The following is a 27,195-nucleotide window of genomic DNA, read 5'->3' on the forward strand; positions in this document are numbered from 1 at the left end:
CGTTTAATAAATTCATGTCATCACTTAATAAAGTCATATCATCTAGCAAGATTGGAAGATAACAGCTCATCACACATCATCATTAGACTGAAGTAGTTGCAGAAAAGGATCATCAAGATCCTTCACAAGAATCTTTGCTCAAAAAGGTTCATCTCTACATAAAGAAGTGAGTGCTACATAGATATTTTAGATTCCACCTAGTTTGGTATCCACAGTTTGGAAGGATGAAGGTATGCTGACAGAAATGTGGAGCATGATAATTTACTTGAAGTATTTTTCCATCTTCAAGCAAGGATAAGGAAGTTGCTAAATAAAGTCTAGATGACCACATGGAGGAAAAGGTATGCATATATTTGGTAACTTTTAATAAAGTCATGTCATCACTTAATTACAAATAGAATGGTTAGAATGCTCTATCTCATGAGCATGATTGAAGAAGAAAGAACTCTTCCATATGAAGAAACTTGAAGGCATAAGTCTAGCATACTACATAAAGGCATGATAGAATCAACATACTATATGACGTTCTGAAGATTATAAGGAAATGGGCCATAAGGTTTCTAATAAAGAAGGAACCATGTATAAAGATGCTAAAAGTAGTATGTGAAGAAGTTTAAAGAAGAGTTCGTGAGAATACCACATAGATGATATGGATAATCAACATTTGATGTAAAAAGGATTAGCTATGACATCTGCATGAAAGAAAACCCTGATAAGTATGATGAAGAAGGATAACCTCAGTAACGAAAGCCTTGGAGATGGACTCATATAGAAAATGATGTTGATGTTGCAGAAGGAGATGATTTGACAAAAAACCATCATAAAGAGGTAATTCTGTTTTGAAGTTCACTTTTGATTTTTGAAAAACAAGCATATGTTGGATTGGAACATGGCTACCTACAGAAGGTTGTATAAATTCTTCTACAACTAGTACACATGACATTGGATGGATGATTTTGAAAGAAACATAACTTGGAAAAGGTAGTAGTATGAAGGATAACTAGATGATGACAAAGAAGGTCACTTTCCGATGAAAAGAAGGATGACATGACTAGCATTACTTGGTTCAACACTATGTTTCATTGAAGAGAAAAAGGGAAAGTGATATAGAAGATGGCTAAAGCCCTACGAAGAAGTTATGGAAGAAGATGGCTCCATGATGTACGAGTTGAAGCTTATTCATGACCCGATGATGTAAAAGGAGGAGCCCTACAAGCAACTGATAGTACCATGATCTCCACGAAAGAATAGATAGTTGTTGTTGTTAGAAACAAGTCCCTAGTTAAGAGGGAGCTTGGGTATATTCCTTTCATGTAAAGGAATGAGTAGATCCTCCCTAGTTGAGAGGGAGAGATAGACACATCATTCTTGTCTTCACATCATGAAGAAAGAATGGAGGATTGGGTAAGCATCTGACACCGATACTTCTTAAGGATAGAAGTAGTCTTGAGAACCGATACTCTTTGAGGATGAGGTAGGGCATCCTATAGGCAAGAGTAGTCTAATAGGACATTCCTTGAGGATATGTAAATCCAAGAGGGAAATCGTCCTAAAAGGACATACCTTGTGAACATTTGGATGGGGTATGTGCCTTGAGAGACAATGATTAAGGTGTCTATAAATCATTGTCTCCCCAACATTGTGCTCTAATCTAGTGGAGAAATAGAGTTGTTAGGGCCTTGCTATATGACAATAATGGTTAATATGATGAGATGCACTAACATAAGCTAAGAAGATAGCTTATGAGATGGCTTACCAATCTGACTTTTCTTATGAGAATTCTTTAGTATGAGAATGTCCATGTACCATCAAGCATTATGAATACCTCCCTAGTTAAGAGGGAGTGTTGAAATGTGTAACTAGGTTCAATCTTCATAATATTCTATGTAATATTGATTCTATATATTTGATGTAAAAGAGAGAAAATTATTATTGTATCATGGGTTTCATGCTCTTTTTTAATTTGTTTCTAGGTCAAAGCACCCATTGTGTGCTTATAGGTTTTGTTGTCGAGTCAAGAAGTCAAAATAGTCATTGCCATATGTAATAGACCCTATTTGGCATCTTGTGGCAAGTCAAAAGAATTATTTTTGAGTCAAATGTGTCAATGTATCCCTCCAAGATCAAGTTGGCCTCCAAGAAAAGAAGTCGGTCCTGTTTAGGGCTATTCATCCTTCATGAACAACTATATATATGTGCCACTCGACCACACTTGAGGATCATCCATTAAGCTCGCTCAATAGATAAGAAAAGAAGTCTTAAACCAGTGAAGAAGGGGAAAATTCAAAGAAGAAAAATCGAAGGTTGAAGTCCGATTTTAAGCTACATTCTCCCATATGTGCGAAGGAATTAGGGCATCGTTTTGTTACAACAAGATCCAAATTGCAATCATCTAAAGGAGCTGAATTTTGTTGTCATAAGTATCAAGTTTGAAAGCCTCATTAATAAGGAAAAAGAAGCACCCTAAGCGAAGGAAGGAGACCTCTTTCACCATCTTTCTCCCACATGTGCGAAGTTGCAGTTACTGCAAGAAGGCTGAAAATTGCAGGATTGAAGAAGAGGATGAAAAAGTGTTGCAGGGGTCGAAGTTGAGAATTTGGAGAATTTTGACTATAGTTGACTTTTTAAGCTGAAGTATATTGAAAGGTTGACTTTGTCTTGGAGGGGTCTCAGTGTTAGGTCTAAGGGTCTTGTAATTCGTCATTTGAAGAATCTATAAGACGAGAAGAATTTCTTGTGGGATATCCTCTCTGGGAGAGGTTTTGGCCCTGGCTAGCAGCTTACATCTTGTGTCCATTTGTTCTATTGATCTTCACGTGTTGATAGCTGTTTGATGATGAGAACACCATAATAATCAAGATAAAAATAAGCAAATCATAAGTACTTCAAATTAAAGTAAAAGAACATCACAAACAGTTATCAAGTTTAGAGAAATCACACTTATTCTAACTGCCCTCGATTTCCCAACAGTCTGCATAGATCTGATTTTTATTGAAGAACAATTTTTTCAAAGAATGCCCCTTACATAGGGTTCCATAAAAGGAGGCTGTTTCTAAACCCATAAGCCATAGATATATTTCTGAAGTGTTTCAATTGCATAACGTTAACATTTTTAACTATTTAAAGCTGCGTTAAGTGCTGCAAAATGTTTTTTATTGATTAGGGCTTTTTTTTTTGACTCTTTGGGAACTGGCACCCTAATTTATGCAAGTTAGGATCAGATTGCTGTAAGTTGCTGTTTGCTTGCATATTAGCCATTTTTGGGCTGCATTTTCACTCTTATTTTCATTCCCCTGGCTCAAGCGCCCAAGGATCTATATTTCTTGTGTGTTTCCGCAATCTTGGGTTGCTTCAACGTCACTCTTGGGCACAATAATTGTTGGCTATAAGAGCTGTTAGCAAACTCATACAAACTTTAATGGAGCTAGGGACACCAAGAGTGTGTGCTCCAAAAACCCCCAAAAGGGAAATTATATTATTTAATCTTTCCTTGTGTGTGTTTCTGTTGTACAAATGGTCCCTGTTTTAACTATAGGTGACCATCACAGCTATGTCATAACTAGATTAATATTTTCAAACCATATGCATCACTTGGTCCACGCACATCTCTCCGTGAATCTCTCAACTAATCTTCATACCTGACTTCGCTCTTTTCTCTTCATCTCTAATTCTCATTTAGTCATCTTCTTGAGTAATTCTTCATCTAAATCTTCCACACAACACCTGCATAGAATTGTTTCTTGTAGGAGGGATGTCTTCATCTAGCAAGACACTTGCAATCTTCTTCATTCAGCTGCAATTATATGCGTACAAAATATGTTTCTTGTTTGGTTGTACAATGTCCAACAAGGAAACCTATCGCCTTGGTTTGATAAATTTAATTGATGCACCAATTCCATGATTATAAATTTAAATTTGGGTGTCAGGGTAACATCAATCATGCACATGTCTTCATAAAACATATCAATGACTTCTTCATGGCTTGAGCTTTAGCTTGACTCCAATTTAAACTCTTAACTTTAACTCATTACATCAATAATTTGACTTTTGACTCATTTGGCTCATTACATCAATATAATTTTGACTTTGATAATATCATTGTAAGATTTGACGTACTTAGCTTGGCCTTGACTAATTTGCCCAAAAATTTTCAACTCCAATTTTGTTTTGGACTCCAAGTTACAAAGAATATCTTAACTTACCTATGACTTTGATTTGCTTTGGCTTTCAATTCACTTTCCCACCTTGAAGTCTTCATATTCCAATGTCATGGGTCTGCCCAAACTGCATAGAAGGGCTTCTCATTCTTCTCATATAAAGTAACAAGAAGTTTAGTGAGGGAATAAAGCACACCTTTCGATTCCAAATATTTGTTAAAGCCTTCTCATTGCTTTATCTAGGGTCTCAGTTTGCCCGTAGTCAAAGCTTCACTTGCACCATCACTTCGGTTTCCCCTTCTAGAACATGTATATATGGTTCTTGTCTGAGTTGCATCATACAAGGAAATGAAAACACATCTGAAAGGGAAACATGATCCCCCAAAAATCAAGAAACATGGAAACGTGATATATCTCAGAAAATATACAAAATTTTTGAAAGAAAACATTTAGGTTTTCATGTTAACATTATTATTTAGAATAAAAATATAGATTCATGAATAAATGAGCAAGTGCCAAGGGCCAAGGCCCAAGAAAATCATGTTACAACAAATACCTACATATCATTGAAGTCATTGCCTATATTGGGATCCTTATTAGTCATAATCAATATCATCCTCTAAGCATTAAGATAGATAGAGAAAACTTAGCATGTAAAATCCGGATTTTGTGTGAGTGATGGGTACATTATTACTAGGGTCATGATAGAGGAGTTCAACAATCAATGCCACTAATATCCCCCCAGTGGAAATGTTGCAACCCCCCCAATTCTGAAATCCTAAAAGCTATTAAGTCTGCTAGATTTTGAGTGAGGGTCTAAAATTCTTCTTTCTCCATATGAAATCTAGTGAGGTTGGAATGACTCTCAAACATACATAAGCAATTAATGGTAATGTTAAAAGTTAAAGTAAATTAATCACTTTTACTTTAAGAATTTAACATTACCATTAATTATATGACATTTTAATATTACTGTTAATTACATAGCATTAGTAGGGTCTTAAGGTTGAATATTAGGTTTCTGCACTCATTAGTTATTGTTTGTTGGAAAATAATGTGTTTGGCCCAAGGTTGCGTGGGAGCCTCCCCCCCCTCTCTCTCACACTGCTCCTTGTTTTTTTGGGTCGTTTAGGGGAGTGGTCTGGAGCGTTCGCTCCTTGACCACTCCCATACACTTCAAGAGTGTTTTTCAAAGGAGGGAGCGGTTGGGGAGCGATCGCTCCCAACCACTCCCCCCTTTGAAAAAACGCTCCTGTCCAAAAAAGGGTGCCCAACGGTGAGGGAGGGTGACGACATGCGACAAAGGAAGAGAGAGGAAAGGGAGGGAAAAGGGAGGAAAATGGGAGGGGAAAAGCATTAATAGACCCTCCCCCCTCCCCATTATTCACTTCATCCATAGAGAGCAAGAGGAGCAAGAGAGTTTGGAGCTTGGAGAGAGGAGCTTGAGGAGCTCGCAAGGGGAGAGTGTAGCTTGGGATTGAAGGCCAAAGAGGTAGGATCTACACTCTAATATAGCAATTTTTTTTTTTAATGTTCATTGCTAAATAAATAATTTTTTTCTCTTTTTCCCATTCCCATTCCTCCATTTTTTTGTAGACAACAAAAAGTTCAGACATCATGGTTATATGGCTGGGCATTTTCTTCTTCTTGGTTCCTTTTGTGGTTATTATGGTGTTGGCAAGTAGAAGAAGGAAGGTTGCTCACGAAGAGGATGAAGAAGTGGGTTATAGTGGATTTGATGAAAACCCCGGAGAGGAGTACCTTGGTAAGGAGGAAGAGAGTGAACATGATTCAACCCAAAAGGCTAAACAAGACCAAACCCCATTGTGGAAATATGTTTCTAGGCTTGAAGGAGGGAAAGGGGGTGGAACAATTAAATTTAATTGTCCCCATTGCAACAAAACTTACACAGGTTCATACACCCGTGGTAGAAGGCAACTTTGTGGGAAAAGGTCATCGGATGAAGATAAACCAATAAGAATCAAAACTAGTGCAAGTGTGTCAGCGACAGATAGAGCCAAATACGCAAGGGAAGAAGAGGAAGCCGAATACAAATCTAAAAAATCAAAGGGTTTTTTTGAACATAGCTCACAATCACATCAACATGCACAAAGAACTCCTTCAACATCCTCCCATGGCAGTGGATATAGAGTCGCATGACCAAACATCTCTTTAAGGCGTAGAACCATATCAAATTTCCTTGAAGGGTGTAGGAATGGCATGGATTCAAAAATTACCGGTTTCTCTATGCATGTGGGATACCATTCAATGTTCTTCGCTCACCTTATTAGCATGAAATGGTTTCTGCCATAACTGATGCCCGTAAAGGAGACAAGAACCCTGGGTATGACAAGGCTAGAACCGTTGGGTTTGATCATGAAAAAGCAAAAATATCACATTCTCTGAGTAGAACGACAAATTCTTGGATTGGTTATGGGGTGTCCATTGTATTTAATGGATGGACAAATGTAAAGGGAAAACCATTGATAAGTGTTCTTGTTGTGTTTGTTAGTGGTGCCATCTTTCTTTCAACATATGATTACTCAGAGAAGTTCAAGACATCAACATTGCAGAACCATTACTTGAAACAATTGAACATATTGGGCCATACAATGTCATCCAAGTCATCAATAATAATGCTACTAATTGTAAGGCAGCAGGAGCAATTATTGAGGATAAATACCCCAACATGTTTTGGTCTGGGTGTTTGGTTCTCACAATAAACCTTTTGATGCATGATATTATTAAGAACAAAAACCAACAATACAAATGGATTAGTGATTTGTACTAGAGAGGCAAACAAATGATAAAATTTATTACAAATCATAGCAATACTCATGGGTTTTTCCACAGTCACTCAAGATTAGAGCTGTTGAAGATTGTGAAGACTAGATTTGCTAGCTATTACCTTACCTTCAGGTCCCGTTTGAAGGTAAGAGAGTCATTGGCTAGCAGGATATCAAGTCCACACTCGCACGTATTAAAGGAAAGGGCTACAAATGCATCTAACAAGCAAGGTTTTGAACAGGTGGAGGAGGCCGCTCTTGATGGTCTATTTTGGGCATGTGTGAGACAAGTATTGAAATTCACGAAGCCCATTTATAACATGATTCGTTTTGTAGATACAAATAAACCAGTGATTGGGGAGGTGTATGAGTAGACAGATACCATGTTGGGGTAAATAAAAGATATTGTTTAGAAAGATGATCCCAACTTGGACACGCTGATTCACAATTGTGTGTATATGGTGGAATAAACTTAATGTTCCACTACATGCCTTGGTGTATATCCTTATGCTAAAATACTACTCACCATCTTGGTTGGGCTAACTTGCACCTGGGGGTGGGGGTAGGGTTATTGATTTTTGGTAGCATCGGATGTGCTCTAGCCATGAAAATTGGTGGAGAGGCTAAAGCACATGAGATATCCAAGACCCAGAAATGGTTGGGGAAATTCCACCCGGTTAGAGAGATATTAAAATAATAAATATTTTTAATGGGGTTCCTAAGTCTAAACTTTGGAAAATTAAAATATTAATGGGTATTTATATAAAACCGGGTGAGAAGGTTCTAAATGACATGAATCAAGCCAAATCTAATCTTAGTTGATTGATTAGAGACTTAATCTCGGCCGTTGAAGAGTCAACAGGAAAAGTATAAGAGGAGGCTTGAGGGTTAGTTGGAGATACACCAAGATTAATCAGTGAGTTCGATTTTCTGTAGCGGGGTTTGCCGAGAAAATTCGAACAAGTGATTTGAGTTGTAGCGAGGGGCAATGAGTACATAGAAGAGAGGCAGAGATAGTGCCAGAGGGCCAGTGCAGTGATTGAGGAGGCTACATAGAGGCAGCGTGAGTCATGCAGAGGCAGCTAGAGATTGCGCAGAGGCTGAGGAGCTTGCGTAGGTGACGCAGAAGGCCAGGGAGATGACACAGAGAGGCAGAAGGCTAACGCAGAGGGTTCCAAAGCTACGCAGAGGTTAGCAGGGTTGATGTAGAGCCTTGGAGGAGTGCCAGAAGGATTTTCGTGGGGCAGACTAGTGCTGAGAAGCTGAATATATGCTTTCAAGAAGAGGTATTATTGCCGTGTAAAAATCTCTGTTGGGTGTTTGGCACCCTAGTTGTACTCAAGACAACTGCTTAATAATAAAACCCTCAAAATTGCTGCACCGGTTTTCCGAAGTTGGGTTTTTCCTGGACGATTGTCCAAAAATAACGGTGCCCCTTGTGTAGTTATCTGTTATTTCAATTGATGATCTGTATATGAGTTGAGACTGCGTTTGTGTTTATTTTCAGTATTTATATGGTTAAATAACTTGTTTAGGAATAAACAAGTAGGTGAAATAAACCAGATAATGCATTAGGAATTTCTGGTGTGTCAGACTTAGAAATTTCAACATGGTATCAGAGAATTGCAGATCACAAGAGGATTGAAGGCACCAACTTAATCATAAGTATTTGCAATAGTAGCAGCTGTCCCGAGAGACAGAGTTGCTCCTAAGCAGAAAGTAACAAAGGAGTGAGGTAGAGGGTCTATGTCATCATTTCGAGCCAGAGAGAGGGCTAGCGTAGAGGCAGAAGAGGCTCACGAAAAGCCACGTCATCCTACTCAGTCAGGTAGGCTTGACACAGTTGGCTAGAAGAGTGATTCAGCCATTGCTGGGATTGCACAGAGCTTGAAGGCTCAGTTTCTTCAGTTGCTGGGGCATAGGGAGCTGTAGGAAGATTCTGGATTAGGAAGCTGGTGGGGTGTTGTTACTGTCGAAGCAAACTATTACCTAACGAGACAAAACCAAGGTAGAGGGAGTTAATGCCTCGATGGATTTCGAGCTAAGAAATCTAGATCCGAGTTGCAGTTGCAAAGAGGATCGGAGAGGAGCAAATCGACAGTTGGCAGAAGAGAAATTCGAGGAGGGAAGTCGAGACTCAGAGGGAGTCCAAAAGAGGAGCGGAGATGGCAATGAACGGACTGAGGGATCAAGACAGGTTGGACGGGGCCTCCAACTTTGTCATCTGGAAGGTCAGGATCCTGTCTGTTATGGATAGACATCGTATCAAGGGCTTCGCCTTGAGAACCGTGGCTATCCCAGTCGACCCAGCTGATAATGAAAGGTAGGAGGATGCAACGGTGAAGGCAAAGTGCATAATCTTTGATGGGGTCAAAGATCATGTAGTACCGCATATTGCCGAGAAGAACACGACAAAGGAGATGTGGGATACCTTGACGACATTGTATCATGGCACTTTCATGTAGAGGAAGATGCTGTTGGAGAATCAGCTGCGGTCGTATTAGATGCAGAAGGGGGAGCAGATAGATCTATACCTCAGTAGGTTGCAAGAGATTCAGGACCAACTTACTTCCATAGGGGCCACACCGGATTAGGAGTTCATGGTGAGGAATGCCTTGAATGCAGTGTCCGAGGATTGGGAGACATTGTCCAGAGCATTTTGGGCAGAGCTGATCTTCCAGGATGGGAAGAGATGTGGGCAGTTCTTCGCCAAGAAGAGATCAGACGGTTGACCAAGGTGGGAAGTAACAACAAAGGAGGTCGAATCAAGAAAGAGGAGGAAGAGGATGTGGCTCTGGCATCTGCGGGACAACAGGGGAAGAGGAAGAAGAAGGACATCTCCAAGGTGAAGTGCTTCCATTGTGGGGAAATGGGTCATTATGCAACCCATTGTCCCAGGAAGAAGAATAAGGGAGAGGCTTCTGACTCCAAGGCAACTTTGGTTAAGGCGGAGAAAGAAGTTGAGACGGATGACGACTGTGCCATGAGTGCTCATACACCTCTAGAGGAGAGGTGGGGTGACATCAAATTGTAGTCAGGAGGAGTACAAAAGAAGAGGCGCAAGATCCTTGAGGTACCCAAACTCTTGGATCATATCTGACTACAGGAGCCCCAAATGAAACTAGCAGGATGACTGATGTCGGTAGAAGCAAGATGCGATGGAGTGACGAGGTAGTGCTAGAGTGTTGGGGTCTATAGCAGCGCAGTGGGGGTTGTAGCAGTGCAAGATGCATAAAGGTGTTTGCAATAGTGCGAGATGCACAGTGGAGGTTGCAGTAGTGCGAGAGGCAAAAAGGTGTTTGTAGCAGTGTGAGAGGCACAAAGGTGGTTGCAGTAGTGCGGGAGGCACATAGGTGTTTGCAACAACGCAGAGGGAGCACAGGATAGCAACAGAGGTAGCTTCAGCATCAAGAGGCTTCTGGACTGACAAGGATGTCAGTAGTTGGGTAGATCAATTACTTCTTGGTAACTGAGTTGCAGTGCAGCAGTTAGCAGTGGTAGTGCTATGGGCAACATGATGCAACATGTTGAGAGGGAGCTCTAGTACAGATGTAACAGTGACAGTGGCAGAGCCATGGGCAGTAGTATAGGAAGCATCAGTGCAGTGGATGTTGGGCAGCAGGCCAAGCATCAACACAGGTACCGGTGCGGGAGGATCAGTGTGATGTTCAGTGGTGAAGCATTACTAGAGCACATTCCTCACTAAGAGGGAGTGTTGATTTGTGGTAGCATCAGATGTGCCCTAGCCATGAAAATTAGTGGAGAGGCTAAAGCACATGAGATAACCAAGACCCAAAAATGGTTTGGGGAAATTCCACCCAGTTAGAGTGATATTAAAATAATTAATATTTTTAATGGGGTTCTTAAGTCTAAAATTAGGAAAATTAAAATATTAATGGGTAGTAATATAAAACTGGGTGAGAAGGTTCTAAATGACATGGATCAAGCCAAATCTAATCTTAGCCGTTGATTAGAGATTTAATCTCGACTGTTGAAGAGTCAACATGAAAATTATAATAGGATGCTTGAGGGTCAGTTGGAGATACACCAAGATTGATCAGTCAGTTCGATTCTTTGGAGCGGGTTTTGCTGAGAAAATTCAAACAAGTGATCTGAGTTGCAGCGAGGGGCAATGAGTACATAGCAGAGAGGTAGAGATAGTGCCAGAGGGCTAGCGTAGTGATTGGGGAGGGCTATGCAGAGGCAACAAAAGTCACGCAGAGGCAGCAGGAGCCACGAAGAGGCAGCTAGAGACTGCACAGGGGTTGAGGGGCCCGCGTCAGTGATGCAGAAGGCCAGAGAGCTGACACAGAGAGGCAGAGGGCTGACGCAGAGGGTTTCAGAGCTACGCAGAGGTTAGCAGGGTTGACACAGAGCCTTGGAGAAGCGATGGAAGGATTTTCATGGCGCAGACTAGCGCTGAGAAGCTAAATATCTGCTTCCGAGAAGAGGTATTACTGCCTTGTAGAAATCTCTGTTGGGTGAGCCAGTTTGGCACCCTAGTTGTACTCAAGAACGCTGCTTAATAATAAAACCCTTAGAGCTGCTGCATCGGTTTTCCCAAGTTGGGTTTTTTCAGGGACAATTGTCCAAAAATAATGGTGTCCCTTGTGTGGTTGTTTGTTATTTCAGTTGTTGATTTGTATATGAGTTGGGACTGCATTTTTTTATGAATAAATATATAGGAAATAATGTAAAATAATGTAAATGATAATAACCATAAATAATTATTAGTTAATTAGTAATTAGGTTGAAGAGGCATGTCTAAATGAGACATGACTCTCCATGAAGAGACACCTGCTTGGTATATAAGCAAGCCTCTTGTTCTCATTGTAACATCATTATTCACACATTTTAATATATAATATTTGTACCCTCTTTGATATCTTTATATTCCAAGTCTTCTGGAGTAATTAATTTGTAGAAGGAACTTTGTTCGCTTCATTTGGTATCAGAGCCATGTTAGCTAATCACCAGGCCTTTGGCCATCAACCTCCCGACAACCTTGTTGTCGTCAATCCAACATTCACTACGAAGAAAAAAATTATGATAACAAAAATAAAAAAATAAAGATAAAAGTAAAAAAATTATATAACGCCTTTGGGGATTCATTGGGGTTTATTCATAGTTTATTGTAGCTCTAACCTAGCTGCAGTCGTGAGTACCCTTTTTAAGCCTTCGGTCCTCAAGGGCTAATCTCTAAGCAATAAATAGCCTAAACGGAAGTGTGGATTTGCTTAGGAGCAGGAACAGTAACCTAAGTTGCAAAACGTGTGATCTTTTTATCCATCTCTGTGGTTTCGGCCCTCTTGGGCAATAACTTTGTCCATAAGGTTTGTTTATTCATCTTTGAACCAACAAAGAAGCTTCGCTGTCTCTTGCGACCTTGTAACCTCTCCGGACTTGGTATATGATTGAAGAAGGACATCTAAAATCAGTGAACAAATTCATCTCTCATGTTCGGAGCTCCTAAAAGGTCGAATGCCCACACAAACAGCGACAGCCTGCTTGATCCGCCAACAAGTCTACCGAAAGTGCCATCAGTAATATACAGAAGGGTCTCATAACTGGCGAACCATAAAGTTATTTACAGTGTAATTACATGTTGTAATTGAGAGTGAGCATTGTGGGGTTCCATATGAACAAGTAGTTAGGATAAAGTCACGACGCTTCATCATATAACCATTGGTTATAAAAAAAAGTTAAAAGAACAACTTCGGCTAAATTCATGTTGCTTCTAAAAAGATTCGAAAGTTTGATATCATTTTGCTTTTCATAAGATAAATTCTAGGGTGTTATATATATAAAGGGAAAAGGGAATTTGGAGAATTTCAATTGATTATAAAGGTACCTTTTATGTATTTAAATATACATATTAAGGTTATTTTTAAAGTATATTACAACAAATTTTATTAAAAAGGTTAAAAAAAGTAGCATCAAGGGAGTAATTAAGTTATAAAAAAGGGAGCAATTTATAAAAAATAATAAAAATAATTAAAGAAAAAACTATTAAAAGTTGAAGAAAAGAGATTAAAAAAAGAAAAGAAAAAAAGGGTTTTATATTAAAAAAAAATATTTAAAAAAAGAGGAGGAATAACAACAAAGATTAATAAAAAAAGGGAGATAAAATAAGTGAAAAAAAAAGATGTCGTCCAAAAAGAAGGATACCCTAATTGTCAAGAATCATTGAGAAATCAAAACGTTGTTTGCACAAAATGTTACAAAACTTTTACCTTAGTCAAACTTATAAGTGATGTAGATAAACAATTGTTAGCAAGAAATATGAGACAATTAATGACAAGCTATAAGGAAATGAAGAAAACAGGATCCACATTGCAAGTTGAAAGCCCATCATCACTCCTACCAAACCATGTAAGCCAGTGCACCAAGAAATTGTAGCTAGAAGATCAAGAGAAAGACAAAATAGCCAAACTTCAACAAAACAAGGAAGCATTACAATAGGAACATAAAAATATTGTGGATATGTATTACAAGGAAGTAATGGAATAGGATGAAGAAATCTCTCGTTCAAGGACCACGTCAAAAAATTACTAGCACAAGTTAAGAAGACTAAGGTCACAAAGAATGAACTCAAGAAGCACTTATCAGAACAAGAAGAGGAAACCTGGCGTTTAAAGAATCTTAATAAAAATTTATTAGAACAAATCAAAGATCTAAAAGATGAAAAACTCAAAAGTCAAAACATTGAAAATAAGGGTGATGAATCAGAAACCAAAGAAACCATAATCAAAATCTACTCACTCAAATTAAGAAACTTAAGGATGATAAGAAACCACTAAAAGACAAGTTAGAACAATTTACTCAAGAAGAAGTATCGAAATCTCCTGTCGTAACAGTCCAAGTTGAAGATAAGGCAACGAATACTGATCCAATGAATATCATAACTCAAGAAGAATGCAAACTAGTTGAAGCAAAGATACACTTAGATGTTGTAGTTCAGATGATAAACACCCAAAGTGAAGATTTTGTAACCAACTCAACAACATCGTCACCTAAAGTAAATAAAAAAAATTTCCCACACTTAATAAGGGAAAATCAAACCAAAAAAGTTCCCTATCGACATCCCCAAATCATGAGAGTAGACAACTCAACCATGCTACGTATCGGGACCATTTAGAATAGAAACAACAAACTGATGTTCTAGAGAATAATGATGTAACCTCAATCCAGTCCTATGATGAAAAGTCATTAGAAGATTCTAGTGATTAGAATATTCCACAGAAGATTAATCTAGGATGGTCTGATCCTTTCCTAGTGCGACAATTTTGTTTGTCACTTAGAGGATCATATCAACATGTGTCGACAAAGATGACAGTTTTGAGACAGAAAGACATTCGAAGTTGAAAAAGAGATCAAGCCTTTTTCATTAACAAGCTTCTTTTTGAGGAGGAAGGCAATGTTATGAATAAATATATAGGAAATAATGTAAAATAATGTAAATGATAATAACCATAAATTATTATTAGTTAATTAGTAATTAGGTTGAAGAGTCATGTCTAAATGAAACATGATTGTCCATGAAGAGACACCTACTTGATATATAAGAAAGCCTCTCGTTCTCATTGTAACATCATTATTCACACATTTTAATATATAATATTTGTACCCTCATGGATATCTTTATATTCCATGTCTTTTGGAGGAATTAATCTGTAGAAGGAACTTTGTTCGCTTCACATTTGTGTTTATTTTCAACATTTATATGGTTAAATAACTTGTTAAGGAATAAACAAGTAGGTGAAATAAACTAGATAATGCAGTAGGAATTTTTGATGTGTCACACTTAGAAATTTCAACAAGGGTCAAACCCCATACAGATCCAAAGGTATCTACCGGATATATGCAAGCATTAGACAAGTTGGTACCTGATAGGGAGGAATGTGCTAATCTGCGTCTTGAATTAGGTAGATACTTCAGTTGCACTGGTTTGTTTGGTTCTTTGCATGCAATGGAAGATAGAGACGGATTTGATGCTCTCACATGGTGGGAAGCATATGGTGGCATGGGACTTTTGCCAAAATTGGCAAAAAGAGTTCTCTCACGGGTTGTAAAGACTTCTTTTGTAGAGAGGTGTTGGAGCACCTACAACTTCATGCATAATGTGAGAAGAAACAAACTCAATGAATACTGAGCGAAAAGCTTGGTTTATGTGCACTGCAACTTGAGGTTGTCAAGTCATTATTGTGATTGGGCTTATGAGGATCCAACATATAAAATTTGGGACAACCACCCAGAGGATGATAATTAGGAGAATGGCACTATACATCTCGAAGAACTGGAAGTAGAACTTATGACAGATGAAGATGAAGCAACAACAACCATGCCACCCCCACCATCCTTTAGCAGTGCTCGAGTTCCAAGTCTTGTTCCTTTGTTGTCACCGCCTCCATGTACATCCACTGTTGGAATTTCTAAGTCTGACACATTAGAAACCCTTCATGCACTTTACTGATTTATTCCTACCTACTTGTTCTGTTAATTAACAAGTTATTTACCATGTAAATATTGGAAATAAATACAAGTACATGCTCTACACATTACAGATCACTAATTGAAGGAAATAGAAACAAGCGCACAAGTGACACTGTTATTTTTGGACTAATGTGCTCGGAAAAACCCAATGCGGGAAAATCGGTGCAACTATTTGAGGGTTTGATTTATTATGCAGTTTTAGAATACAATTTGGGTGGCAAATCTGGCTCACCCAACATAAAAAAAATCTCAGCAGTAGCACCTCTCTACTTTGAAGCAGATATTCCGGCTGAAATCCGGGATAAACACTCCTACAGCTCCACAGCTCCAATCTGCCCTATGAAACCCCAACGTCATCCTCTAGGGATTGCGTCAACCTTTCTTTGGCCCAGTGTTAGCCCAATGTCACTCTGGCTTGGCTTGCATCAGCCTCTAGAGGCACTGCGTCAGCCCTCTGCATCACCCATGCTGGCCCTCTGAGGCACTGCGCAACTCCTAGCTTTCTCTGCGTGAGCCTTGGATAGCTCTGCGTGAACCCTTGGCTACTTCTGCATCCCTCTCTCCGGCTATTGCGCTGATCCTCTCAATGCTATCTTTGCCTCTCTACTTCTATTTTCATTGCCCCTCAGCCGCAACTCTGATCACTCTCTCAACTTTCTCAGCAAACCAAGCCCCGGAAAGTTGAAATCTTGATCTCTTGGTGTGTTCTCCAAGTGACCCTCAAGCCTCCTCTTATAATTTTCTCGTTGACAAATCAAAAACTGAGATTAAGTCCCTAACTAACGGCTAGGATTAGATCTGGCTTGATCCATGACTTCTGGACCATTCTAACACAGTGTTATATTAATTCACATTAATATTTTATTTTCTCTAAGTTTAGACTTTAGGGACTCCATTAAAAATATTAATTATTTTAATATCTCTCAAACTATTTAGAATCTGCCCAAACCCTTTTTGGGTATTGGAGATCTCATGTGCCTTAGCCTCTCCACCAATTTTCGTGGCTAGAGCACATCCGATGCTACCCCAAATCAACACTCCCTCTTAGCGAGGGCTGTGCTCTAGCAATACTCATTGAGTATCACCTTGATCATCTGGCATCGGTCCCTGTGTTGATGATAGGCCTGCTGTCCAACATCGTCTGCACTACTGCATCCTGTACTGATACTATTTCTGCATCTGTGCTGCTGCCCATGGCCCTGCCACTGCCACTGCTGCATCTGCATTGCAACCCCTCTCATCATGCTGCATCGTGCTGCCCATAGCACTACCACTGCTAACTGCTGCACTGCAACTCAGTTACTGAGAAGTAAGTAACTGATCTCCCAACTTTGACATCTCTATCAGGCTAGAGACACCCTCGATGCTGAAACTCCCTCTGTCGCTGACAAGTGCTCCCTCTCTGACCTCTGCGTTGCTGCAACAATTCCATGCATCTGACACTGTTGCACACCTCTCTGTGCCATCTTGCACTGGTGCAACACTCATGCTTCTCGCACTGCTGCGTCACGCTGTCCTAGGAATCTTGCACTGTAGCTCCCTCTCTCGCTCCATCCGCATCCATCTCTATTGACATCACTAGTACTGCTACTCCTCTTCGGGGCTCTCGTAGCAAGGTCTAATCCAAGACGCTGGGTACCTCGAGGATCTTGCCCCTCATCGCCTGTAGTCAATTTGACTACAACTCGATGTCTCCCCACTTCCGCTAAAGTGGCGTGTGTGCACCCATGACAGAGTCATCGTTTGTCAACAATTCCTTCTCTGCCCTTGCTGGCGCTACCTTGGTCTCAGAGGCCTCTCCCTTGCTCTTCTTCCTTGGACACTGGGTCGCATAATGACCCAGCGCCCCACAGTGGAAGCATTTGACCTTGGAGAGGTCCTTCTTCTTCCGTTTCGTTTGCTTTCCCTCTGATGCTAGGGGAACATCCACCTCCTCCTCCTTCTTGATTCTGATCCCCTTGTCGTTGCTTCCCGCCTTGCTCAATCTTCTGATATCTTCTTGGCGAAGAGCAGCTCACATTTCCTTCCAACCTGAAAGGGGCGCCCTGCCATGTATGCTCTGGACAAACACCTCCCAGTCTTCTGAGACTGGGTTTAGGGTTGTTCTCACCATCAATTCTAGATCTGGCGTTGCCCTTATGGAAGTCACTTGATCCCAAATCTCCTTCAATCGACCGAGGAATGGGTCAATCTGTGCTCCCTTCTACATCTGGTATGATCAGAACTGATTTTCTATTAACACCCTTCTCTGCACAGAAGTATGCTGGTACAATTTCTTTAGGGCCTCCCATATCTCATTTGCTGTTTCCTTTTTGGCAATATGTGGTACTACATGGTCCTTGTCCCCATCAAGAATGATGCTCTTGGCCCTCGCCATTGCCTCGTACTTGTTGTTATCAACTGGGTCAACTGGGATAACTATCGTCCTTAAGTCGAAGTGCTTGACACGATTCCTTTCTAGAATGGATAAGATTCCGTCCTTCCAGACTACGAAGTTTATGGCTTCGTCCAGTCTGTCTTGGTCTCTTAATCTGTTCACTGCCATTTCGCTGCTCCTCTACTTCCCTCTTGGAAGTTCTTGGCGTGACTCCCTCTGAGCCTCGATTTCCCTCCTGGAAACCCTTCTGCCAATGTCGAGATGCCCTCACTCTGATCGCTAGTGCAGTTGCATCACTGATCTAGATTTCTCGGCTAGAAATCCTCGGTAGGAACTCCCTCCTCCTTGGCCTTTCCCTCTTAGGTACTGTTTTGACTACAGTACCCCACCAGCTCCACTTTGCAACTTACCACAACCTACTAAACCCCAGCAAACTAAAGGTTAGAGCTCTTAGGCTCTATGCAATCCCGACATCGACAATTCAGCTTCCTCAACCAATTGTGTCAGCCCTCCTAGCCTCTGCGTGAGTCTGTCTTTGCCTCCCTCAGCCTTTGCGCTGCCTCTTTTTAGCTCAATCTTGATGACATAGGCACTGCGTCACCCCTTCCTTGTTGCTACTCTGCTAGGAACAACTTCTATGACTCAGGACAGTGGTTTTCTGCTATTGTTGCTCTACTTGGCTAATGTCCTCAGTTCTCCTGTGATCTGCATCTACGCTCTGATACCATGTTGGAATTTCTAAGTTTGACATGTTAGAAACCCTTTATGCACTTTACTGATTTATTCCTACCTACTTGTTGTGTTAATTAACAAGTTATTTACCATGTAAATTCTGGAAATAAATACAAGTACATGCTCAACACATTACAAATCATCAACTGAAGGAAATAGAAACAAGCACACAAGTGACACCATTGTTTTTGGACTAATGTTCCAGGAAAAACCCAATGCAGGAAAACTAGTGCAACTATCTGAGGGTTTGATTTATTATGCAGTTTCAGAATACAATCTGGGTGCCAAATCCGGCTCACCCAACAGAGAAAAATCTCGGCAGTAGCACCTCTTTGCTAGAAAGCAGATATTCCGGCTGAAACCCTGGATAAACACTCCGACAGCTCCACAACTCCAATCTGCCCCACGAAATCCCAACGTTAGCGTCTAGGGACTACGTCAGCCTTTCTCTGGCCCAGCGTTAGCCCAACATCACTCTGGCTTGGTCTGCGTCAACCTCTGGAGGCACTATGTCAGCCCTCTGGCCCTCTGCGTCACCCACGCTGGCCCTCTGAGGCACTGCACAATTCTTAGCTGCCTCTGCGTGAGCCCTGGATGGCTTTGCATGAACCGTTGGCTGCTTCTGCGTCCCTCTCTCCGGCTACTGCGTTGATCCTCTCGGTGCTATCTCTGTTGCTCTACTTCTATATTCACTGCCCCTCAGCTACAACTCTGGTCACTTTCTCAACTTTCTCAGCAAACCCAGCCCCAGAAAGTCGAAATCTTGATCTCTTGGTGTGTTCTCCAAGTGACCCTCAAGCCTTCTCTTATACTTTTCTCGTTGACAAATCAACGGTTGAGATTAAGTCCCTTCAATGGCTAAGATTAGATCTGGCTTGATCCATGACTTTTGAACCATTCTAACACAGTTTTATATTAATTCACATTAATAGTTTATTTTCCCTAAGTTTAGACTTTAGGGACTCCATTAAAAACAAGGTTGCACGAAACGGGTACGAGTTTCCGAAACGGGAAGCGATACGAAACGCGACCTCCCCAAATTTTGGAAACGGGGAAACGCGAATATATATATATATATATATATATATATATATATATATATATATATATATATATATATAGAACATTTAAGAAATATGTGCAATCATAAAGCATATATGATACGTTCTAATTTATTACATTATGATAAATTGTCAATTGTCAATGCATAAACTACAAGTATCTAAATTTACATCACATTTACTCATGAATAATCACTAATGAAAATAGAAATATCCAAAATCAGCCACGAGAAATTTCTAATTTTTTGTCTCGTGATTGATTGGGAGTCTCCTCCTACATAGTCGAATGACCTTAGTGCTCTTGATTAAATACAAGTTTCATACCCTAGTACCCTACATTCTCTTGATTATTGGGAGTCTGCCCTGCATAGAGGGCTTTGTTCTCTCGATTAAATACAAGTTCCATACCCTATTACATGATAAAATCCAATGGAAACATTGCAATCCCCCCAATCCTGAAATCCTGAAAAATAGATAAGTCTGCTGGATTTTGAGTGAGATCTAAAATTCTACTTTCTCCGTATGAAATCCAATGAGGGCGAAACCACTCTCAAACATCCTGAGTCATTTCATGGTAATGTTAAAAATTAAAGTAAAAGGATGAAAATGAAAAATAAAAGAGAATATCACTTTTACTTTAAGAATTTAACATTACCATGAACTGCATATCAACACTAGGGCAAAAGTTCACTTTTATAACTTTAGACAGGCATCTGTAAGCAACTAGAAGTCACTAGGCTAACGTAAGAATAGATTACAATACAAATAAATAAAATAAAATAAAATAAACACAAGTAAATGCTGAAACGTGGGTCGTACGGCCCTGCAACGCGTTTCAGGCCGTACTGGCCACGTTTCAGTTTCGTAAAACGTGGCAGTATGGCTTGAAACGCGTTTCAGGGCCGTACCAAACGCGTTTCAGCGTTTCGTAATCGTTTCCGTACGGAAACGCCCTCCTACCCCACGTTTCCTGCAACATAGATTAAAAATATTAATTATTTTAATATCTCTCAAACTGTTTAGAATCTACCCAAACTCTTTCTGGGTATTGGAGATCTCATGTGCCTTAGCCTCTCCACCAATTTTTCGTGGCTAGAGGACATCCGATGCTACCCCAAATCAACATCCACACATGGAGGGCATTTGTCCTCTGGTTCTGGCCGTGGGACTATGCGGGAGGAGACTCCTAGAAGACCACCATGACCTGCTCAGAAATTAGACATTATTCGTGGCGGCAAGAGGAAGCTGTAGATGATAGATTTACTTGTCTTTTCTATTTTCTAGTAGTTTTAACTTTTAATAACTGTTGACTCTTTCATATTTATTATGATAATTTTTGTAAACGAAATATGACAATTTAAGTTTGAAGTTTGAAGTTGGCAATTATAACTCATTGGTAATGAATTATGAATATCATGCTTCATGAAAGTTGAAATTTGTTTAATTTCATTTCATGTTAGATATTCTTTGTTGTAATGGTTAGACTTAGCTTACAAGTACAACTTTGGTGATCAATTATGATAAATGTTATATATTGAATTTTGGAAGCTTGAAACTTTAAGATTGATGAATCATGAGACTCAATATGTTGGATGTTACTAACTTGTGGACATGGTTGATGAAGATTATAAATTCTAGATGATTGTTGTTATATGGTTCAATCTATGTTTTTTATATCTAATTCATCATTCTACATGCTTTTGTTGACATATATGCATCAAAATATAAAAAATATATATTTTATAAAAAAAGGTCCTGGAATCGCTCCCAAACTGGGAGCTTCTGAAAATGTTGCCCCTTCTCTCGCTCCCCATTTTTGCTCCCACTCCCAAGTAACCCTGGAACTTTGGCCCACAGGCATCACTCATATGCACTGTACAAGCGGTGAAATGTATTTTACGATGCTTGAAATGCGTTTCCAAAATGTGAAGTACACTTGACCCCTCTTGAGCTGTGTTTCAAGTGCATATCAAGTGTTTATGTTAATTTTCCAGTGTTCTATGCTTAACACAATCACTTGTTACAATTCTTCTTCAGTTAGGAATCACTTTATTCCAATAAATTCAATCTTCCAACAATAATAAGCATTTGTAGATAGAGCAGTAATCCAAATGCACAATAGAAGAGAACCAAGAACAATAGAGACACAAGATTTGGTCAAAGGCCAGGGAAAAACCGAACAAGGGGGAAAACCCTTTCAAAATTCTTCTTCTATTAGATTGTCATCAAATATTCAGCATAGAGATACAATGTTCAAGATCATCAAAATAATGAATCAAAGGTCAAAGCCTTGACTAGTCCAATCAATAATCCAATATCTAATCAAAGATGAGACCAAAAAGTCAAATCTGGTCAACTGTCAAATCTACAAATTTTGGTCAAAGTCAACATTAGCCAAAGATGCCCTAACCAGTCCTCATCAACAGTCAAATCATCCTCCAAAAGGCTCGGTCAAACAGTCAAAAGAACTTCACCTTCTTTCTTTAGTCAAACCCTGCCAAAGTAGTCTCCAACAATTCGGTCAAAGGAGAGATAAAACCTGCGGTCAAACCTCAACAGATCTGTGGTCAAACTCAGCCAGAGTCCGCAGTAGAAGTTGATCAAATTGCCTAGAAAAGTTTGGTCTCTTGCCCAATCAATTTGGCCTTTCAAAACACAGATAAATTCAGAAGTTTCAAGTCAAACAAACCCAAGTCAAAGTGAAGTAAAAAATGGTCAATGCTATCTCAACAGAAAGTCAACGAACCAAACAAAAGAGGCTTCCTTCCCTTCGCATGTGTGAGCTCGGACCTCCTATTTCAAACCTGTACAAACCAATCAAATTGAGAGAGAGAGAAGATGATGTGATGTGATGATGATGCCTCCAAGTGATGTGACATGTGGTCTATTTATGCGTTGGAGGAGGACAAATTTCCTTGCCCAGGCTGACCTGTACTTTTGTGCAGAAGTGGGTTTCACATTAAAATAATATTTTTCCTTGATTAAATTAAGTTCTTCCAAAGGGCTAGTAGGGTCTTCTCCGGATGAGGAAGGCTTCCCAATGGAGGGAATTTCTCCCTGAGCTGCCAAATTTAAATATCTGTACTGAAATGTGCTTGGTACCAGGAGAGCGGGTGTGTTTCCTGCAGCTTAGGTTCTTGTTGAGTTCTAAATGTGCCCAGCATATACAACTAGAAGTCTAGCTTCAAACTTGTTCTACAACTTCATATTCATAAATTCCAATTCACAAACACAATAATCCCTGATATTGCAAGATATCGCTTCAATATTATTACACTATTAATGACCCTATGTCTTGCTGAAATTTGAATGAATTCAAGCCATCTTTCTTTGTAAACCTCATTCCACGACTACTGTACTTGACAACATGACTGGTCTAAAAGTCGGGGAGCTTATCTTGGCTCAAATTCCGCCTAGCCTTGATTATTTCTATCAAATTAGAAACTAAAAGGTGTCTAGGATTAACGCTTAGCAGCTTAGGTTCTTGTTGAGGACTAAATGTGCCCATTATATACAGAGTCTGGTCAACTGGACGTGTAGCTTCAAACTTGTTCTACAACTTCATATTCATAAATTCCAATTCACAAACTCAATAATCCCTGATATTGCAAGATATCACTCCAATTTTATTACACTATTAATGACCCTATGTCTGGCTGAAATTTGAATGAATTCGAACTATCTTTATCTGAAAACCTCATTGCACGACTACTGTACTTGACAACATGACTGGTCTAAAAGTTGGGGAGCTTATCTTGGCTCAAATTCTGCCTAGCCTTGATTATTTCTATCAAATTAGAAACTAAAAGGTGTCTAGGATTAACGCTTAGGAGAGGGGGTGTGTTTCCTGCAGCTCAGGTTCATGTTGAGGACTAAATGTGCCCAGCATATACAGAGTCTGGTCAACTGGAAGTTTAGCTTCAAACTTGTTCTACAACTTCATATTCATAAATTCCAATTCACAAACTCAATAATCCCTGATATTGCAAGATATCACTCCAATTTTATTACACTATTAATGACCCTATGGCTGAAATTTGAATGAATTCAAGCCATCTTTCTCTGAAAACCTCTTGCATGACTACGGTACTTGACAACAAGACTGCTATAAAAGTGGAGGCTCCTATCTAGGCTCAAATTCTGCCTAGCCTTGATTGTTTCTACCATTTTAGAAACTAAAATGTGTCCAGGATCAACACTTACCCAACAGGATACGGATATAAAATGGCTGACTTCTAGCATAAGATGTTTGTTTAAAGGCTGACTGCTAGCATAAGATATGACACACTGGTACAATATCCATCAAACAACTGAAATCATGGCGGTCAGCTGAGCAAATATTAGAAACATCTCTGGTAAACATCCATGGACAATCCATAGATCTCATCCCTGGGACTGCAACTATTAAAATTATTTATCTAGGACTCACATGAATTTAGAAGCTGTTCGATCTGAGCATAGCCATTGTATTGCTAAATAAACAACCTTAGTTGTTTATTGCCATTTGAAGGAAACGATTGTTGTGCTATGATGTGATTCAAGACATGTATCTTTTGCGTCATCTATGTTCCTGTGCTTGGCACCAAGAATGCTTTATTGGGTTTATGGTTGTTTGATTTTTCTGTGTAATATGTGATGTATGATTTATCTTAATTAGTGCAATTAATATTCTTAGCTTGGTGCTTTTATTTTCATATCAATTTCTTCATCCATATTTTTGTCCAGTAGTCTCAAAATTTTATGGTCCTTGACAAACAGTAACCAACTTGGATTTCATCTTCTTTCGAAGAGGGGGAACAACTCCCATATTGCTGTAAGGTGCTCCTGCAGAGATTTAGATATATCTCCTAGTGTACAAGGATCAACTTCAACACCTGCAATGCTTGGGGCTGCAGCTATTGCCTGTAGTAATTGTGGAACTTGCAACATTAAGATTACATTTTCCACATGTAGAAATGAAGGTGTTGATGGAGTTAATGTAATATTGCAACTGCAAAGGTATGTGATTTTCTTTTCTGTCAAAATAAAGGCAGATAAAGCATCATTGCATAAAGCTTTTACCAGCACTGCATGTTGATGATGGCATTTTAATAATGTTTCAGGTGGTTCCATTTAGAACCATGGAATGACACTGCATGGTATCTACTCATTCTCAACGTTTTCCAGAAAGCCCGTGAAGAAAAATATCCAAATCACCTTTGTCGAGTCATAAAACAATTGGTGTCTTCTGCTCGTTGGAATTTGTTCTTCAATAAAGGAGGGCATATTTGTCCTTATAAAGAATTTCAACTTCTGCTATGTATTTCAGAAATTTACCTTCAAAGTGGTGACTATTCTGGTTCTGTAAAGTATGCCATAACTGCATCACAACTCCATGTTTCTGATAGTATGCTCTTCTTTGCCCACCTTCAGTTGGCACGATGCTATGCATCGCAACAGGATTTGACATCTCTTCATAATGAATACATAAATTGTTTGCGATTGAGGACAGACTGTGAGATTGGTTGGATAATACTCAGTCTCCTCGAAGCTATATATTTCTTACAAGGTCAGAATAATACTGCTGCTATCAATCATGAGCTGTTTTTAAACAACAGAGATAATGCCCAAAATTCGTGGATGGCACTGCTAGAGTTAGTACGTGGTCAAAGTTTTATCTGGCATGAAAATTTTCAATCAGCAGAAAAAGCTTTAGCTAAAGCTTGCTCTATGTGGCCTGAAGAAGGATGTTTACATCTCATTCATGGTATTTCTCTTTTCAATAAAACATCATTGGATATTTTCAGCACTTTTATCAATTTCTCTATTCTTTCTTCGTAGTGGAAATGTGTCACATGTAGACATGTTTAAAAGTTAATGTGATACTTTTGCAAACAATTATCTTAATTCTGCTAATTTTCATGGTTTGAGGACGATAATAAAGAACATTGTTCAGATGGGATGGATTTATGTCTGATCAATTATTTTATAATGTTACTACTCCATTACGCTTAAGGTGTCTTAAGGGATGGAGAATGCATTGGACTGGAGAAGCAAGTTCTATCCTATACAAATATGTTATGCATGAAAGAATGTGCACATTTGCACATATACCGACCCACACCCACTGACATGGACGGAGGCTCTACTGAGCTTTTGAGCATTGTATAGTAATGAATCAGTTAACACTGGAGAGTGAGGCTTTTGTTTAGAAATAGAATCATTGATGTCAAATTTTATCTTGTGGTATCATGTACAGGTGCTATTTGTATGGAGCTTGCAAGGCAATCTTCTGGCTCTGAGTTCCTGCACATGACTAGACAAAGTCTTGTGAGGGTACAGAATATTCGTCACTCAGCATTACCTATGGTTTCTCTCCTGCTTGCACAAGCAGAGGGTAGCATAGACAGGAAAAAGGATAAATGGGAGAGAAACTTGCGTCTTGAATGGTCAGCTTGGCCAGCAGGTACTTATTTTTAAGTATTATTAATACTATCAAGAGTTTAGATTTGGTACATTGTACAGCTGAGAATATTTCCTGAATAGGACATGTTTTAAAAAGTTGGTTGACTTTTTGCTCGACAGATATGAAACCTGCAGAGTTATTATTTCAGATGCATTTACTTGCAGTGCAATCCAGTGCTATGTCAGAAAGAGATAAGGATCGGCCAGAGTGTTCTAAGAGTTCAAGATCTTGGCTTCTTCTAGCATTACACTTGAATCCTAGTTGCTCGCGTTATTGGAAAGCCTTGAAACAGGCACGTAAATATATGTGACCGCTCTTCATTATCTACAAGGAAGAAAATTAAATAGTGTCAGAGAATTATTGATATTTTGCTTATTTACTACTATTGAAATGTTTGCCTTCTTTATGGAGGTAATATCAATTCAGAAATCGAAATAACTCAGCAGTTTTAGAGCTGTTGTGTTTTCTTCTAATGTGTAAAATATTGATTAGTTTCGAAGAACCATAATTTCTGTCAACTTCTATGTATTATTTTGAGTTTGAAGTTTAATCAATTCCATTTGATATCTCTATGTTGGGTAGCCTTTGGTTAACATTTTGGTTGGGGAATCCTACCTTAGGCTTATTGCCCCCATCTCTAGGTTTAATGTTTGGTAGGCACATCTGTTTTATGTCCCGCTTAAGAACTGGGTTTCTCCTTGATATAAAGGAGTGTATCCAATTTAAATATTGAAAGCCAAAGCTAATGGCTAGTTAAAGTTTTCTTTGCCTGTCATCACTGCAGAGAGGTTCAAATTGATGTTTTCATGTCTTATTATTTTATGTCCCAGGACTCATAGGACATCATGATGAAGCACCCAGAGTATCTGTCGTCTCCTACTATCCATGTATAAAGCAACTAAAATGTATTTAACACATAAACCAAACCAAGATAAGGTGCAAAACCAACAAACTTTCCTGCATTTGAATACCTTATAGTGCAAGTAAAATGTTAAAATTGGTTTTAACATCGTAGGTGTTTTTGCGAAATATCTGTTCGTTTGTTGAATAATTAAGCTGTTTGGGCATCTGTTCTTGTTAAAGGAAGTCGGAAGTGGTTAATTCTGTTTACGTAATCAGGGGACTTGATCATTTTTTGTGAATG

At 39.3% G+C, this 27,195-nt stretch overlaps 1 protein-coding gene across 1 annotated transcript in view; it reads left to right on the forward strand.

The window, feature by feature from the left end:
- Positions 1–27,195, forward strand: part of LOC149249250 (Tetratricopeptide repeat (TPR)-like superfamily protein) — a 386,408-nt gene that overhangs the window by 357,266 nt on the left and 1,947 nt on the right. Inside the window, exons 27-30 of the mRNA XM_089452450.1 lie at positions 24,365–24,604; positions 24,709–25,352; positions 25,845–26,051; positions 26,171–26,343. Coding sequence (XP_089308576.1) covers positions 24,365–24,604; positions 24,709–25,352; positions 25,845–26,051; positions 26,171–26,343 — 1,264 coding nt within the window. The remainder of the gene's footprint in view (positions 1–24,364; positions 24,605–24,708; positions 25,353–25,844; positions 26,052–26,170; positions 26,344–27,195) is intronic.

This window comes from Pinus tabuliformis, chromosome 7 (genome assembly GCF_031772625.1).
Source record: "Pinus tabuliformis cultivar Carrire ecotype Pingquan chromosome 7, CPIR1, whole genome shotgun sequence".
Lineage (NCBI taxonomy): Eukaryota > Viridiplantae > Streptophyta > Pinopsida > Pinales > Pinaceae > Pinus > Pinus tabuliformis.